Here is a 17,890-nt window from a genome sequence, read left to right on the forward strand (position 1 = left end):
GTTCTCCAAAAATCGTGAACAAAACTTCGCAACTTCATGTTGTTGGATCACTTTACTTTCGATATGTTGGATTAGACTGATAGTGTATTCAAACTTAATAGTGTGACCATGTGGGCGATGTTTATTACTTCGTAAGCCACCTTTGTTGGCTTCGATAGCATTTTGTCTATTCCGTGCAAAAAGTCTTACGTCAGCAAACCGACTTATGTGTTACACAGCTTGTCTATTAGAGTACGTTGTTTGCGTTTGAAAGGAAACAATGCAGAAACAGTCCATGCTGAGCTGGTAGAAATGCATGGCAACACTCCACCTTCATATAAAGAGGGCCCAGATTTTGATGACAAGTCATATTTTTTCCTGAACGTTAGGGGAATTTTACAACAATTTATGCACAAATCCACGTATCGCAGGGCAGAAAAAACTATATTTATTGTGCATATAAAGTCATACTTACATCTTTTTTAGTAATCTATCATATTTCGGCAACTATTGCCAATAATTGATATATTTGTCGTATTTTTAAGGACACAAGAATGAAAACGTTAAAATGTTGCTCTTAGGACAATTTTTCAGGTAATATTTCACAAATACAACAATTACTACAAAGCTCCTCGTACGTATGTCAAACAAGCTACAGTCTTATTTCTGTTTCAAAGATGTTACTGAACGTACTACGTACCTCATACGGGGCATCACTCCTGGTAAGATTTGTTCTCTGCACTGAAGGACTGGACTTGATGTCCTTTCCAGTTATGTCGGAAGCACTTTGCAGTCTTAATGTCTAAGGTCAGTTTATTCCAGTGACAAACATCACAATAATTAAACTCGATAAAATTGCAATATACGAGAGTTGTTCGGGAAGTAAGAAACGATCGGTCGAGAAATGGAAACCACAGCCGCTCCGACTTAGACATTTATCGGAGCGTTATACCAAATTTCCAACACCATCGTCATAGAAGGCACTCGCCTGTGCTTTCCGGTAATTCTTTATGCTGGTCTATAGCGCGCATAGCCTGCGCCCAAGTGTGGTCTTCGTATACAGCGTTTCAGATATAGAAACACGCCTATCAACTTTCGTTTATCTCGCACAACTCCCTCTCAGCGCTGGGATTTTTTCTCTGTCAGCGTATTACCCCAGATCGGTATTACTCTACCCCTTAAAACAACACACCAGTTGCTTTGGAGCGCTGTACCGGGTGGTCAAGTTAATCTACACTGCTAACATGCCATGGCAAGGACGCGGTATTTATGTACCAGTCGGTTGTATGGGATCAGCACAGTACGATGGATCGACGTGGAAACGTGACAGAATGACAGAAAAAAGCGATCGTCTCTGGACGTTCCCCTGACTACAGCATCAATGAAGTTGCCCGATTTATTGATGCACGAACGTGAACAGTCTAACGTGTCTACAAATAATAGTGTATCAGTCGCAGTGATCGTAAAAAGCACCTAACCAACAGGGACTACAGCCACGCCTTGCCAGCAACAACGGTTTCATACCTGACACGAATTGCCACAGTCGGTTAATGTATGTCTATCTCAACCAGTTTCTAAGGGAATATCCGTATTGGAGTCGCGTCCTCGCAAAAGGACAGTGAACACAGAGGCACGTGAAGCTGCAATCTTCCAGGAGTCAAAAAAACACAGATACTGGACATTAGCTGACAGTGAGCGTGTGGTGTAGTATGATGAGCCACGAACACTCAAGTAACCTTCGCACCTTGGCTCGCCCACTGAAAATCCCATTTTAATTGCACAGAAAATGTCTAGGGTTATTTGTAACAGCAGGTAAAATGTAGTGCTCAATATCCCCACAGCTCTATGAGTATCTGTCATCAATGAGTGGCTTCAGTTGGGTACGACACTCTTCCTCGCTGTGTTGAGCCCTTTATCAAGACTTGAGGTGGTGTTACATGATACCAGCATAATGTCTCCTGGGTGGGAGGGTTGACTAAGGTTTTTTTTTCGGTGCACTACCCTTACTGTTTCATTTCACTCTCTGCGCAAGTCTTTACCATTTATCTCATTTGTCTGACACAATATCCAGTTTCCGATGCTAGATGCAGACATCCTATGACATTCATTTATTCATTCTTCACAATTACACCTATCATCTGAGAAGCTAACGCAGGCCATACAATTCATCTTTGTGGATAATAAAGAAGTGTACGAGGAGCGTTTGAGAAGTCCGTGTAAAAATAAAAACGACTTATGTGTTTTGGGTAAACCTTTTTTATTTTTCGATGTAGTCTCCTTTTAGACTTATACACTTTGTCCAACGCTGTTCTAATTTGTTGATCCCTTCTGAATAATAGGAATTGTCCAAGTGTGCAAAAGAGCTATTAGTTGCTGCAATCACCTCCTCGTTTAAGTAAAATCTTTGTCCTGGCGAACATTTCTTCAAATAGTCCGATGGAGCCACGTCTGGAGAATAGGGGGGATGTGAAACGAGTTGGAATTCTATTTCCATTAATTTTCCGACCACAACTGCTGAGGTGTGTGTTGGTACATTGTCGTGATGGAAAATGACTTTTTTGTGGACCAATCGCCGGCGTTTCTCTTGCAGCTCGGTTTACGAACGGTCCAATAACGATGAATAATATTCACCTGTTATAGTTTTACCGTTTTCCAGATAGTCGATGAGGATTATCCCTTGCGAATCCCAAAAGACAGTCGCCATAAACTTTCCAGCCGAAGAAATGTTCTTCGCCTCTTTTGGTGCAAATTCTCCCTTGGTAACCCATTGTTCAGATTGTTGTTTGGTCTCAGGAGTATAGTAATGTATCCATGTTCCATCCACAGTGACGAAACGACGTTTAAAGTATTGGGGATTCTTCCTGAACAGCTGCAAACCATTCTTGCAACACTTCACACGATCCCATTTTTGGTCAAGCGTGAGAAATCGCGGAACCCATCTTGCGTATAGATTTCTCATGTCCAAACGTTTATGCAAAATATTATGTACCCTTTCATTCGAGATGCCCACAGCACTAGCAATCTCATGCACCTTAACTCTTCTGTCATCCATCACCATATCATGGATTTTATCAATGATTTTTTGAGTCGTGCCCTCCATAGGGCGTCCAGAACGTTCAGCATCACTTGTGCTCATATGGCCGCTCCGAAAATTTTGAAACCACTTAAAAACTGCTCTAATCGAAGGTACAGTCACCGTAATGTTTATCAAGCTTCTCTTTAGTCTCCTAAGACGTTTTGCCTTTCATAAAGTAATGTTTAATCACCACACGGAATTCTTTTTCGTCAATTTTTTGATAGTCACTCGACTTCCTTGATACACACGAATGCCAAACACAAAGAAATGGGCCAATATGGCTGAAACTTGGTGTGCGTTCTTTCCAACGATGCTACTAATGAAACATAACCTCGATATGCACCGGTGTTGCCATCTCTCGGACTTTGCACGGACTTTTCAAACGCCCCTCGTATATATAGGGGGTGGTAAAGCATATGATAACACTAAAAACACAGCACATTGTCGTGCCTAATACAATGTAGGAAAATAGTTAGCATTCAAAACAGATTCCAGTCACTACAAAATGGATAAATACAGGTCCTGTTTGGTTTTCAGGGGACCCTTACATAATCATTCCTCCAGTGACGATAGTGGTAGATAACGGTGGTGCATCATTCTCTCCAAAGTAGACAAGAAAGGTTCAATAATCTTGAGATCTGCTGACGGCGACGGCCAGGGGACATGCGACAGTTCATCCTCGTGCTCACAAAAATAGTCCTGGAGGATGCGAGCTGTGCCAACAGGCACCCTGTCATCTCTGAACACTGTGCCACGAGTTGGATCTGATACAGCCAGCATGGTCATAGAATCCTTCAGGTAATGCGACATTGTAGATTAACCATAGGGCCCGCAGAATGCCACGATATGGCTGCCGAAATCATGAACGAACCTCCTGCCATGTTTCATTCTTGGGACGTAAACTCGGCCAGAAGTTGAAAACAGTGTGAAACAAGAGTCGCTATACCAAATGACATTCTTCCATTGGTCCATAGTCCAGGTTTTACGGCTTCTGCACCACGTTTTCCTATTACAGGCATTTGCATCACTGACGAGTGTTTGTGGTATTCCAGCGCGCCCTGGTATTCCCTGCTTCTGGAACTCCCTTCTTGTTGTTTTGGCGCTGACAGCGTTCGCGAATGCGACACTTAGACCTGCAGTGATTTTTGCAGCTGTAGTCCTCTTATTTTTTGTCACAATCCTCTGCAATTTGCCGTCTGTCACCATCACTCAACACACAGTTTCGTCCGTGTTGTGACTTAGTGGACGATGTTTTTCCACTTTCGCTGTATGCGGTATAAATCTCCGATATGGAGTCTCTTGGAGCATCAAACACTTCAGCTACCTTGGTAACGGAAGCACCCACCATACGAGAACCCTCAATTTCCGCATATTCGAATTCACTTAGCTCCACCATAATTTTCTCACAACTACACAGATCGCTATTCTGATCGCCACTGACACTTGCAACATATTGAGGAAATTGCACAAGAGACGTTGTGGTCAAATACAACAGTGCAACAAGCAGGCTTGGCTTATATTTGGATTTATATTCAAGCGTGCATTTCTCGCGGTGCTTCCGTATTTTTATTCAACCCCCGTATTAACGATGTACACCTAATACATACAAGACTCTTAGAGAAATGCTAATACTACAAAGGAACTGATATTACAAAAATGATACACAGGAAGTATGAATAATGCCTTCAGTCACATTTTTTTCGTGTTTTACTGAATGACATCTAAATGGAAAAAACTACTTTCTACCATCATAACGAATTAGCCAACTACTACACTACTGGCCATTAAAATTGCTACAACAAGAAGAAATGCAGATGATAAACAGGTATTCATTGGACAAATGTATTATACTAGAACTGACATGTGATTCCATTTACACGCGATTTGGGTGCATAGATCCTGAGAAATCAGTACCCAGAACATCCACCTCGAGCCGTAATAACGGCCTTGATACGCCTGGGCATTGTGTCAAACAGAGCTTGAATGGCGTGTACAGGTGCAGCTGCCCATGCAGCTTCTACAAGTTCCTCAAGAGTTCACCATTGACCAGACGTTTTCAGTTGGTGAGAGATCTGGAGAATGTGCTGGCCAGGGCACCAGTCGAACATTTTCTGTATCCAGAAAGGCCCATACAGGACCTGCAACATGCGCTCGTGCATTATCCTGCTGAAATGTAGGGTTTCGCAGGGATCGAATGAAGGGTAGAGTCACGGGTCGTAATACATCTGTAATGTAATGTAACGTCCACTGTTCAAAGTGCCGTCAATGCGAACAAGAGGTGACCGAGACGTGTAACCAACCAATGGTACTCCATACCATCCCGCCGGGTGATGCGCCGGTATGGAGATTCCGAATACACGCTTCCAATGTGCGTTCACCGCGATGTCGCCAAACACGTATGCGACCATCATGATGCTGTAAACAGAACCTGGATTCATCCGAAAAAATGACGTTTTACCATTCGTGCAGCCAGATTCGTCGTTGAGTACACCATCGCAGGTGCTCCTGTCTGTGATGCAGCGTCAAGGGTAGCCGCAGCCATGGTCTCCGAGCTGATAGTCCACGCTGCCTCGAACGGCGCCGAACTGTTCGTGCAGACGGTTGTTGTCTTGCAAACGTCCCCATCTGTTGACTCAGGGATCGAGACGTGGCTCCATGATCCGTTACAGCCATGCGGGTAAGATGCCTGTCATCTCGACTGCTAGTGATACGAGGCACGCCGTTCCGTATTACCCTCTTGAACCCACCGATTCCATATTCTGCTACAGTCATTGGATCTCGACCAACGCGAGCAACAATGTCGCGATACGATAAACCGCAATCGCGATAGGCTGCAATCCGACTTTTATCAAAGTCGGAAACGTGATGGTACGCCTTTCTCCTCCTTACACGAGGCATCTCAATAACGTTTCACCAGGCAACGCCGGTCTACGGCTGTTTGTGTGTGAGAAATCGGTTGGAAACTTCCCTCATGTCAGCACGTTGTAGGTGTCGCCACCGTCGCCAATCTTGTGTGAATGCTCTGGAAAGCTAATTATATGCATATCACAGCATCTTCTTCCTGTCGGTTAAATTTCGCGTCTGTAGCACGTCATCTTCGTGGTGTAGTAATTTTAATCGCCAGTAGTGTAGTACTACACTTGGTACTATATAGTCCGGGAGTGAAATCTGTTCGCTTCTGTTCATGTCCATTCATTAAGGTACTTGAAGATTTCCCCTCAAATCACTCCACTCAAAAGCCACTGTCTGCCAAATTCCTTGGCCGTAGAGCAGCACGTCAGCAGCGTTTCCACTGAAGTAATCGATTCCACGATTCACTGCAACGTTCTAGAATCCAGATTTCCGTGATTACGTGTGCCGACGCGGTGGAAAGTCTGTAGGGAATTTCGTTTCGCCGCGATGGTAGCCCGTTGAGTGTGGGTGCGTGCCTCGCCGAATCGTCCTTGGCCGTCCTGGACACTATGGCTGCCGTGTCGTTTAAGATACGAAAGGTTGCAGTTGCACCCGCTCTTTGACGTGGGTCCTTTCTCGCCTGTTGCACAGTTAACTGTCATTTGCTGCTGTAGTTACTGTGGTTGACCACCACCTTCTCTCTCTTCAGGCAGCAGTGCCTGTGATTCGGAGTGCACCCCATTCAGGTGAAACCGTAGTACGAGCAATACTAAACTCCTGAGCTACACTTGTCACAATTCGTCCTTCAAGTTTCCCGATGATTCTTACCAGTGTGAAGTCATCCAAATGTTACCTCCGGACCCTGATGCAATGAAGAACACCACCAGAGTGCTCCGTAACAGATCGCTGATTGACACACGGTCTTTTCCCGTTTCTTCAGCCACCTCGTGTTGCGGGGCCAACCCAATTTAGAGCTATAGTCTCGCTGATACCATGTCATGTGACATCCAGCTTTCTATGCACGACTGGGAGAACTTTGCCAATGTACTCCCGAATTTTCGTTTATTTGCATCAAGCTGTTAATGTGTTATGTTACTTTGCCTACCTCATCCTTATTGCAGAGCAGTGTATAAAGCGCACGTTTATCTCAGTAGCACTCCTTGTTGAACCCTTACAAACGTAGGCGGCTTGATAAGCTCTGATCCGTTAGTCCAAACGCTCAGACCATATCCTGAAACTGGTGCTAATATAAATTAGTGGTTTGCTCTGATTGTTCTCAAAGACGTCGAAATTGCCTGTCTGTGCTTGTTATAATTTTGTACATCACATTTGTGCCTTTCTACTTCATATGTGAAATCAGCGATTTCATCCAAGATCAGGCCTACTCCCAAATACCGCGTTACTGTTCGTCTAACCGTTAAATTTATTTGAGGAATCTCGCTAGATTCGCTTTCAGCAGGAGGTACGCAGTTTCGTGAGGTGCCGTTGACAATTTGACACTTCGACAACGTCCTACAAGATCCAGACGTTCAGTGAAACAATTGCAGAGATCCACGGTTTTGTATGAAATCGCTGTTGGAGCCAGAGCAGGCGCCGGCGCTGAGAGCAGCGGGTGGTGACTGGTGGGGTGTGCGCGTGCGCAGAGCCGTCGGCGCCCTCCGGCGGACGCAGACAGAGCCGGAGCGCCTGGGCTCGCCGCGGCCGTCGCTGGAGAGGCGCAGTCCGTCGCTGCCCGAACCCGGCGCGGCGGCGAGGCGCTCCTCTTCCAGCAGCCTGCCCCCGCTCGGGAAGGATCCCTTCGGCAGCCTCGTGTCCCTGCCCGACGAGGCGGACGACCCCTTCCCAGAACCCAAAGTAGCCGCAGCCGTCCTCTAGACCCCTCTAGCGAGCCCAGCGGTTAGTAGGCGCATGCCTTCTGTGTCGTCCACTGTTCGCGAGTTCTGTCACGTTTTGGCTCTCGTGCACCGCCTGCCGTAGAAGCTGCCAGGCTGTATGTGAAACTAAATACGCTGCTGTGCGGACTTTCGCATGACGTGTCACTGCCAAGTAACAGAGCTCGATAAAACTTGGATCACACACAAATAGAACTGTTGCCGTATAGTAGAGAACATAACAGAAAGAAATTCGCAAATAGCCGAACAGAAATGACTCTTTTATTCGAAGACAATAATTACACTGAAGTGACCACAATTCATAATGGTTCCCCGGACACTAAAATGTCGAGACATGGTTCTTAATAGGGTGGGTGATGACCACGGATGGCAATGCGTGCTCTGCAACGTGATTCTGTGTTGGCCAGAAGGTTAGTAAGGAGTTTTTGCTGTAGCTCATTTCATCCTCCATCCGTGTGATTTACACCTGCTGAATGGTCGTTGATGCATATGGACGAGCTTGAATACGTCTCATCAACACATCCCACATGTGCTCGATGGGATTTAAGTCTGTGGAATGGGCAAGTCAGTCCATTCGCTGAATATTTCCTCGTTCCGAGAGCTTCCACGCCAGTGCCACACAATGCGATCGTGCATTGTCATCCACTAGAATGAAGTCAGGACCGAATGCATCACTGAAAAGACGCACGTGGGAAAGGAGTACAGTGTCACAATAACGTTTACCAGTGAGGTCAATATGCTCAAGCTGTATTTGCCTCCTCGCACCATAACACATGTTCAACAATGTTTGTGGGTGCATTTTGTGTTCCCACTTCTCATCACATGTACAGGGTGTTTCAAAAATGACCGGTATATTTGAAACGGCAATACAAACTAAACGAGCAGCGATAGAAATACACCGTTTGTTGCAATATGCTTGGGAAAACAGTACATTTTCAGGCAAACTTTCGAAATTACAGTAGTTACAATTGTCAACAACAGATGGCGCTGCGGTCTGGGAAACTCTATAGTACGATATTTTCCACATATCCACCATGCTTAGCAATAATATGGCGTAGTCTCTGAATGAAATTACCCGAAACCATTGACAACGTGTCTGGCGGAATGGCTTCACATGCAGATGAGATGTACTGCTTCAGCTGTTCAATTGTTTCTGGATTCTGGCGGTACACCTGGTCTTTAAAGTGTCCCCACAGAAAGAAGTCACAGGGGTTCATGTCTGGCGAATAGGGAGGCCAATCCACGCCGCCTCCTGTATGTTTCGGATAGCCCAAAGCAATCACACGATCATCGAAATATTCATTCAGGAAATTAAAGACGTCGGCCGTGCGATGTGGCCGGGCACCATCTTGCATAAACCACGAGGTGTTCGCAGTGTCGTCTAAGGCAGTTTGTACCGCCACAAATTGAAGAAGAATGTCCAGATAGCGTGATGCAGTAATCGTTTCGGATCTGAAAAATGGGCCAATGATTCCTTTGGAAGAAATGGCGGCCCAGACCAGTACTTCTTGAGGATGCAGGGACGATGGGACTGCAACATGGGGCTTTTCGGTTCCCTATATGCGCCAGTTCTGTTTATTGACGAAGCTGTCCAGGTAAAAATAAGCTTCGTCAGTAAACCAAACGCTGCCCACATGCATATCGCCGTCATTAATCCTGTGCACTATATCGTTAGCGAATGTCTCTCGTGCAGTAATGGTAGCGGCGCTGAGGGGTTGCCGCGTTTGAATTTTGTATGGATAGAGGTGTAAACTCTGGCGCATGAGACGATACGTGGACGTTGGCGTCATTTGGACCGCAGCTGCAACACGGCGAACGGAAACCCGAGGCCGCTGTTGCCCTCTGTGGTTGCCGTACGCGGTCGCCCTACCTTGCCAGCACGTTCATCCGTCACGTTCCCAGTCCGTTGAAATTTTTCAAACAGATCCTTTATTGTATCGCTTTTCGGTCCTTTGGTTACATTAAACCTCCGTTGAAAACTTCGTCTTGTTGCAACAACACTGTGTTCTAGGCGGTGGAATTCCAACACCAGAAAAACCCTCTGTTCTAAGGAATAAACCATGTTGTCCACAGCACACTTGCACGTTGTGAACAGCACACGCTTACAGCAGAAAGACGACGTACAGAATGGCGCACCCACAGACTGCGTTGTCTTTTATATCTTTCACATCACTTGCAGCGCCATCTGTTGTTGAAAATTGTAACTACTGTAATTTCGAAAGTTTGTCCGCCTGAAAATGTACTGTTGTCCCAAGCATATTTGCAACAAACGGTGTATTTCTATCGCTGCTCGTTTAGTTTTTATTGCCTTTTCAAATATACCGGTCATTTTTGAAACACCCTGTAGGTTCGTCCAGGACAGTTGGACAGGATAGTTTTGGTGGTCCATTTGTCATGGTGTGTGGAAGCATTAATGTGTCATTGGCATACCGACTTCCAAATCTTTGAACACGATAGTCACCAGTCAACGTCGTTGTGACACTGTACTCCTTCCCCACGCACGTGTTTCCAGAGGTGCATTCGACCCTAACTTCATTTTTACCACATCGAGAAGCGCAACATGGACATTGTGATCTGTGAATGACACTGTATTTTCACAGTTAGTAGCTTCCGCGGATCATAGAACACTTGAAGGTCTCAGCAGATGGTTCGAAAAGTCGAGTAGTTGCGGGAATAGAAGCGGAACCGCGTCCTAGTCACCCAGAAGATCCAAATAACTTAATACTCCTTGGGAAAACCACATGTTATAGCAATCTGATTTCAGTAAATCGATTGTCATTAGTCAGCCCTAGAAATGGAAGAAATGATAGGTTTCGTGTTTGAAGTCCGTAGATGTAGAGATCATTACAGAGGGGATGCTGGTTATTATTGTCATTGGCGTTTTAGGCGGGTCACGGAACCCCTCAGGAATACAGCGGCTAGGGCGGGGAAGAATTCCAACGTTCACTCGGTGTGCTTGCCGGGGGGGGCCTTGTATGGGATGTGGAAGAGGCTCTTCCGGAGGCTTTCGAGCATGCGGGGTGCAACAGCTACAGACTGTTGCACATGTTGGCACCAACGATGCCTGTCGACGGGGTTCCAAGGAAATCCTTGGGTCCTTTCGACGGCTGGCTAAATTGACGAAGGCGGCCGCCATCTCTCGAGGAGTGGAAGCCAAGATGACGATCTGCAGCATCGTCCCCAGGGTGAACCGGGGTCCTCTAGTTTGGGGTCGAGTGGAGAATCTAAACCAGAGGCTACGTCGACTCTGTGACGAAAATGGTTGTAGATTCCTCGAGCTACACTATGGGGCGGAAGGTTATAGGACGCCCCTTGATAGATCAGGTGTACACTACACACAGGAAGCAGCTACGTGGGTAGCACATTACTTGTGGCGTGCACATGGGTTTTTTTTTAGATTAGGTTCCTCCCCACGGGAAACAAACCGTTGGCCTGAAAAATTACCAGTTCATTACACTGATGTGGGTGTGCCAACTGTAAAAATTGTTAGTTCACCTAAACAGGACATTCCAAAGGATTTAAATATGCTTAATCTAATGTTAGTAAATTGTCGAAGTGTCTGCAGCAAGAACCCCGAGTTAATCTCCAAAATAAACAGCAGCAATGCCAATTTTGTATTAGGTATCGAACGCTGGTTGAAACCAGACATAAACAGCAGTGAAATTTTGAACTCGGATTGGACCAATGTTTAGGAAGAATAGAACTGATGCTATGGGAGGTGGCGTGTTCATTGCAGTTAAAAGCTGTTAAACCGCAGTTGAGATCGATACTGGGTCGAACCGTGAAATAGCCTGGATAAAGTAGTCAATCAGACAAGGATTGACCATTGTATTAGTATGTTTTTATAGACCACCAGAATCCGGAACAAAAGTCGCAAAACGTTTCAGGGAAAGTCTTGAGAACATAGGAAATAAATATCCAAATTATCCACTAGTTATAGGCGGAGACTTTAATCTGGCATACATTGACGGGGAAAATTACACGTTTATCACAGGGAGCAGAAGCAAAGACTCGTGTGAAGTTATTCTAGGAGCGCTCTCAACATACAACCTTGAGCAATTGGTTAGAAAACCAACTCGAGATGGGGTTATATTCGGTATCTTTGCGACAAACAGACCTGATATTTTTGAGGAAGTTAATCTAGAAGGAAGTATTAGCGACCGTAATGTCGTTGTGGCTTCTATGTCAGTGGAAGTTGAAAAAACAGAGCGAGTTTTCTTGTTTGGGAAAGCAAATAAAAGTGAATATTTTCATAGTCAGCTCCAAACATTCACGCGGCAGACAGAGATATTGAGACATCTTTGGTGGGAATTTAAAGGTATTATCCACTAAGTGCTAGAGAAGTATGTGCCTAGCAAAAATATAGGGGAGGGAAAGCATCCACCTTGGTACAACAAACATATTAGGAAGTTGCTGAGAAAGCAGAGAATTTTGCACAGTCGTTTTAAACGTAGTCACTGTCCCGCTGACAAACAGAAATTATGCATAATGAAAGCAGCTGTCAAAAGGTCAATGAGAGATTCTTTTAACGAATTTGAAAGTAATATTTTAGCTGCAGATTCCAAAAATAACCCCAAAAAGTTTTGGTCGTACGTAAAATCTATGAACGCTACAAATAATTCAATACCGTCTCTGGCTGACAGTACGGGTAATGTAACGGATGATGATAAACAGAAGGCCGAAATTCTAAACCTAGCTTTCAAAAACTTGTTTACGGTAGAGGACTGCAGCACCATTCCCCCTTTCAACTATCGAACAAACGCAAGGATGGCTGACATAAGTGTTTAGTGTATCTGGGATTGTAAAACAGTTAAGATCCATAGATGCCAGGAAGGCATCTGGCCCAGACGGTATCCCCGTAAGATTATATGATGACTATGCTACAAATATAACATTATTCTTATCTATCATCCATCAGAGATCATTGGAACAGCGGAAAGTTCCACGGGACCGTAAGAAGCCGCAGGTCATAGCAATCTATAAAAAGGGTAGAAAATCGGATGCGCTTAATTACCGGCCAATTTCACTGACATCGGTTTGTTGTAGAATCACGGAACATATTTTGTGTCCAGACATAATGACCCTTGTAGACTCTGAGAAGCTCATCTGCAGAAACCAGCAGTACAGTATTAGGAAATAGCGGGCATGCGTGACACAGCTGGCCCTCTTTCTGCGTAATGTACAACAGGTTCTAGATACCGGCTCCCAGGTTGATGCCATATTTCTCGACTTTCGAAAGGCGTTCGACTCAGTTCCGCACTGCCATTTGCTCCAAAAAGTGCGCGCATACGGACTATTCAATGACATATGGGGTTGGAGCAGAGAGCAATATGTCGTCCTGAATGGGGTGACTTCAACAGAAAGAAGCGTTAACTTCAGGTGTGCCCCAGGGCAGTATAATAGGTCCGCTGATTTTTACAATTTACATAAACGACCTGGTTGATGGTATTGACAGCTGCATTAGACTGTTTGTCGATGATGCTGTAGTTTACAGGAAAGTAGTATCACACGAAAGCTGTGAACAAATCAATGAAGATTTGCAGAAAATAAATGCGTGGTGTAATGACTGGCATTATCTCTCAATATTAGTAAGTTTAACCTACTGCGCATAACAAGGCGAAAATCCCGATCAATGTACGAGTACAAAATAAGTGCTCTGTCTCTGGAAGCGGTAACATCTGTCAAGTATCTGGGTGTGACTATCCGAAATGATCTCAAATGGAATGATCAGATTACACAAGTAACGGGTACAGCGAACTCGGGCAAGGCGATCTCTAGATTGCGGTTTATTTGTAGAATCCTGAAGCGATGCTTCAACAGAGGAAATTGCTTACAATACGTTAGTTCGTCCAGTCTCAGAGTATTGTTCGTCTGTATGGGACCCTTACCAGTTGGGTCTGATTCAAGAGATTGAGAAGGTTCAAAGAAGAGCGGCAAGATTCGTGACTGGTACATTTAGCCATCACGAGAGCGTTACAAATCTCATTGAAAGTTTGAAGTGGGACACACTTGCAGATAGACAACGCGCTAAACGGGAGGAGGTTCTCACTAAATTCCGAAATCCGATCTTCGCCGAGGATGTAGAGCATATTTTATTACCACCAACATTCAAACAGCGCAATGATCACCATTCAAAGATAAGGGAAATTAGAGCTCGTATTGAGGCGTTCAGACAGTCGTTTTTCCCTCGCGCGATCCGCGAGTGGAAAAGAGAGGAGGGGGGGGGGGGGGGGGGGGAATTGTGGAATTGTGCCCTCCGTCATACACATAGTAATTCGTAGATCTTCATACAAAAGGCACGTAAAACTTCAGTGGAAAAGGATGGTCCACTAACTTTCTGAGTACAAAATTTTGTTTCTGCATATAGACATGCAGTTTCTTTCGTTGGCGGTGTGCAAAGCTGATGATTACCGTTTGTTCTGATGTCCTGTATCAGTTGTCGTCCAGCATGTCCGTTGTCTGCATCCAGCAGTCCACTTTGCACCTGTGTGTTAGTGTTGTAGTCTAGGTCTTTGCTGTATGTAGTTGCCGTATCAGTCGATGCCAGTGTTTCTAACACTAAACTACCTGCCTGTAACCAAGTGCACAAGAAATTGGTGAACTAAGTACGAATGTGCATTTCTGTTTTGTTTAATGTACTTATTTACACAAGGAATGAAACAGAGTCCATGTTTGAACTCATTCATTATATTATTAACGTTACGATCAGCATGCTAGTGACGTACTAGGTTGATGCATATGACACATTCACTTCTGTCCCTGTCTCAAGTCTTGCCATGATTGTCTTTGTTGTCACTGTCCTTTGTTAACGTTTTGTGTCTCGTCAACAGCGAGGTTATGGGTAAGAAAGCTTTTACAATGCATGCATTTTTTCTTGAGTCTTTATACAGCTGGTTGAGGAACAATGAAGAAGTTCTGCCCTTTCTTCCTCCCACCCCACATGGGATGATTAATGGACAGGGGCAGTTAAAACAGGGTAAACTTTGCTTAGTTCATGCAGTGCAAAATTTTCTTACATGCTCTAGCTATGAATTGAAGGCTTTCTTTTCTGACTAGAAGTGATAGCCTCTGCACGCAGTGGAGCAGGAACTGCTTTGTCATCCATTCTACCACAAACACTTTGAGCATAGTACAACAAAACAAAACACAATACCCATCAAGGCCAATACTGCACCATTGTACTATCTGTTCACAAAAGTTGGAGCAAAAGATCCATACCAGCCCAAAATCTTCAAATTTCTACCAATTGATCACGATGTTAACCAGAGCTACAGAAAAAGTGCGTCCACTGTACTTGAATATGAAAGGAACTGGAGAAGGCCCCTACTTGTGACTCATGCCAGGTACACCCACAGCACATGAGAGAAGTAGCTTTCAGCAACTTGGTAAAACATCAGTCTTGAAGGCAAGCAAGAGCTTCTGAAAGCAGATACATCCCAGTGACCTCATTCATGACTCAAGTATTATGCATTAGAGGAAGAGAAACAATGAACCAACAGTGTATTGCTATGCTCATACCATCCCAAATAAGACTATACTGTTTAGCCTTATTTTTTAAATTTAGGTATAGCATCTTTCAGTAGAGTATCAGCTGGAATTTTTCTGCGTAACTCAAACATTAATATATGGCGTCCCAAAAAATGTACACACACATTGAGTAACTCTGTTCATTAATGTACACACACAGCAATTTATTCAAAGTAAAGAGAACCACTCTATTGCACTGTGCTGATCATTGTCCAGGTGGAACTGATAACACTGAATACTGGAATAATAATTAGAATAAATTATTTGATTAAGAACTGCAAGGTGTTGCCTTTCAGTATTTGGCATGAACCTTATGGATGATAAGTAAGATGAGTGTGTGGAGTATTAACAGGACCTTTTTGTCCAATCACTTTTTTTGGCAATATACTATATTGTATCCAGATGGGCCCTTACAATATTATGGTGGTGATGAAGTGCACAATATTGCAAGACACAAATCTCAAGGGGAGGGGGGGGGGGGGGGCTTCTTGTTAAGTTCTCCTCAAAGCTGTATTTGCAATTTAATGGCTCTTTTGCATTTTCCAGTTTTCACTGCAGATCTATTTTGCACAGGGCTTAGTTGCAGCATAATTTCACGTTAATTACACATCTACTAACAGAAAAAGTGTTAGTCAAAGAGAAAGAACATTCTGGAGACACCCTATACATTATTACACTACAGTAGATTGAAACAGCAATAAAATTGTTTTACAATTGTTATTAGTAATATAGCTTATTCTAATGTTTTCCAAACATATATTGTTGCAGTGTCTGCAGGTGAAGGAACGTATGGAGGACATTACCAGCAACAACTCTCTCAAATTTGAACGGCCATTATAAGTCAGTGAACATAATATAATGGTGCAGTTTGCTCCACACACCACCTTTGAACACTTTAAAAAGACTTTGTTCTTCAGTTGTATGCTGCAGTTAATACCTGATAAGTTGAGAAGCTTCCTTATATGGTATGGTCAAGTTGCTTGTTTATCGAAGCTGGATTGTTGCAGTGAAGATCTGATTGTGCATCAAATGAACTCTTCTGTCTGGTGATAATTTGCAACTCCTATCTAATGATGATCATCAAACATCTTTTATACATATTGTGAAGGAAAACATTTATATATTTACTAAAAACATAACCTTATGAGGTCAAAACATCTAGATGTCAAACGGTGTATTGCTATGAGAATGATTCATTGCCATTGCATCTTTCTGTCAGTTGTTATTATTAATATTGTTACAAAACTTTGAGCTGCACCAAGACTCCAAATTAGGTCTCAAGTTTGAGTCTCGGTCTGGCACACATTTTTAATCTGGCAGGAAGATTAATGTCAGTGCACACTCTGCTACAGAGTGAAATTTTCATTCTGTAATACTGTTACAAATTTCTTTTATCTTGGACATGCAAATTCATGCCTCTTTGTAAAATATGGCAAGCTAGTGCTATAGTTAACCTTCAACTGTGTAGTGCTTCAGTAAATAAACAAATGCAACAGAGCCTCACAAACTACAATATATCATTACTTTTTAATATTAGAGTCAAGCAACACAATATTTCCTAGAGAGATGATGAAGCATTGCTCTACTGGTATTAAGTGCTTCATCAAATTTCATATCATGTCCTTTGAAAGTTTAGTTGTTTCTTATGTCAGGACCTTATTTGTATATAAATAAAGCTAATGTATCTCCTAAGGTCGTTCAGATGTCGTTTCTGTAATTTTTTGAATAATTTTTCGATATTGTCTTTTTTTTAATTCATAGCCATCAATGATCAAAATTATTGAATTAGTACCCAACTGTGTGAATTACAAATGCCTAAAGGAACCCACATACATTTTTTTAAAAATTAAATATGGTGATCAACTTTTGAAAGGTGTGTCTCTGAATATTTTGACTGATTGAGAGTTTAGCTACAAATTAACTGTTCCTTGTGAGTCTTTCAAAACAGTTGCAAGTCGTGGTACAGAGCTTTCAGCCTCTTACTATTAGAGTGTGGCACTGCGCTGCCTGTGGCCAGTGGAAGGAAAGCACATCAGATAACAGAACTTATTGTCTGACTCAGGGTACTCGATGCTGTGGTGGCCCATTTCATTATGTTGTTTGGACATGGTTCCTGCTATTTTGTGAAGGTGAGTCATGCTATAATGCCTATGGCATACAAGTGCTGGTAGACAGTGGTATCTCAGAGCACTACACATCAGATGACTAATCACACTAACAGCCAACTCCAATATCAATTTTACTCATGCTGTGGAGATTTCCAACTGTAGAGTTTACCACAAATCAGTGAATGGAGAAAGTCAGTCAGCAGACAGCCACAATCAATGGGCAATGACAAATACAAATAACCCTGACAAAATTGGCTAATAGGCCACAGACAACTTTCAGTAACAGAATGAGACAACTTCTTCTGTTGCAAGATTTTTTACTCTTTGGAACCCCATATTCTGCATTCCTGAGGCACCAGCACTTGTCAGTTTGTTGGGAGTAACCTGCTTCTCTACCAAATTCAGTGCCTCTTGTC

The 17,890-nt window shown here is 43.6% G+C and overlaps 1 protein-coding gene across 1 annotated transcript in view; it reads left to right on the top strand.

Annotated features, from left to right (window-relative positions):
• The window catches only part of LOC126349718 (kinesin-like protein KIF12), a 568,557-nt gene extending 551,462 nt beyond the window's left edge, over nt 1-17,095 (top strand). The window contains exon 17 of the mRNA XM_050002454.1: nt 16,135-17,095. Within this exon, the coding sequence (XP_049858411.1) occupies nt 16,135-16,147 (13 nt within the window). The 3' untranslated portion in view covers nt 16,148-17,095. The remainder of the gene's footprint in view (nt 1-16,134) is intronic.
• The last annotated feature ends 795 nt before the right edge of the window (nt 17,096-17,890 follow it).

Source organism: Schistocerca gregaria, chromosome 1, assembly GCF_023897955.1.
Source record: "Schistocerca gregaria isolate iqSchGreg1 chromosome 1, iqSchGreg1.2, whole genome shotgun sequence".
In the NCBI taxonomy this organism is placed as follows: Eukaryota; Metazoa; Arthropoda; class Insecta; order Orthoptera; family Acrididae; genus Schistocerca; species Schistocerca gregaria.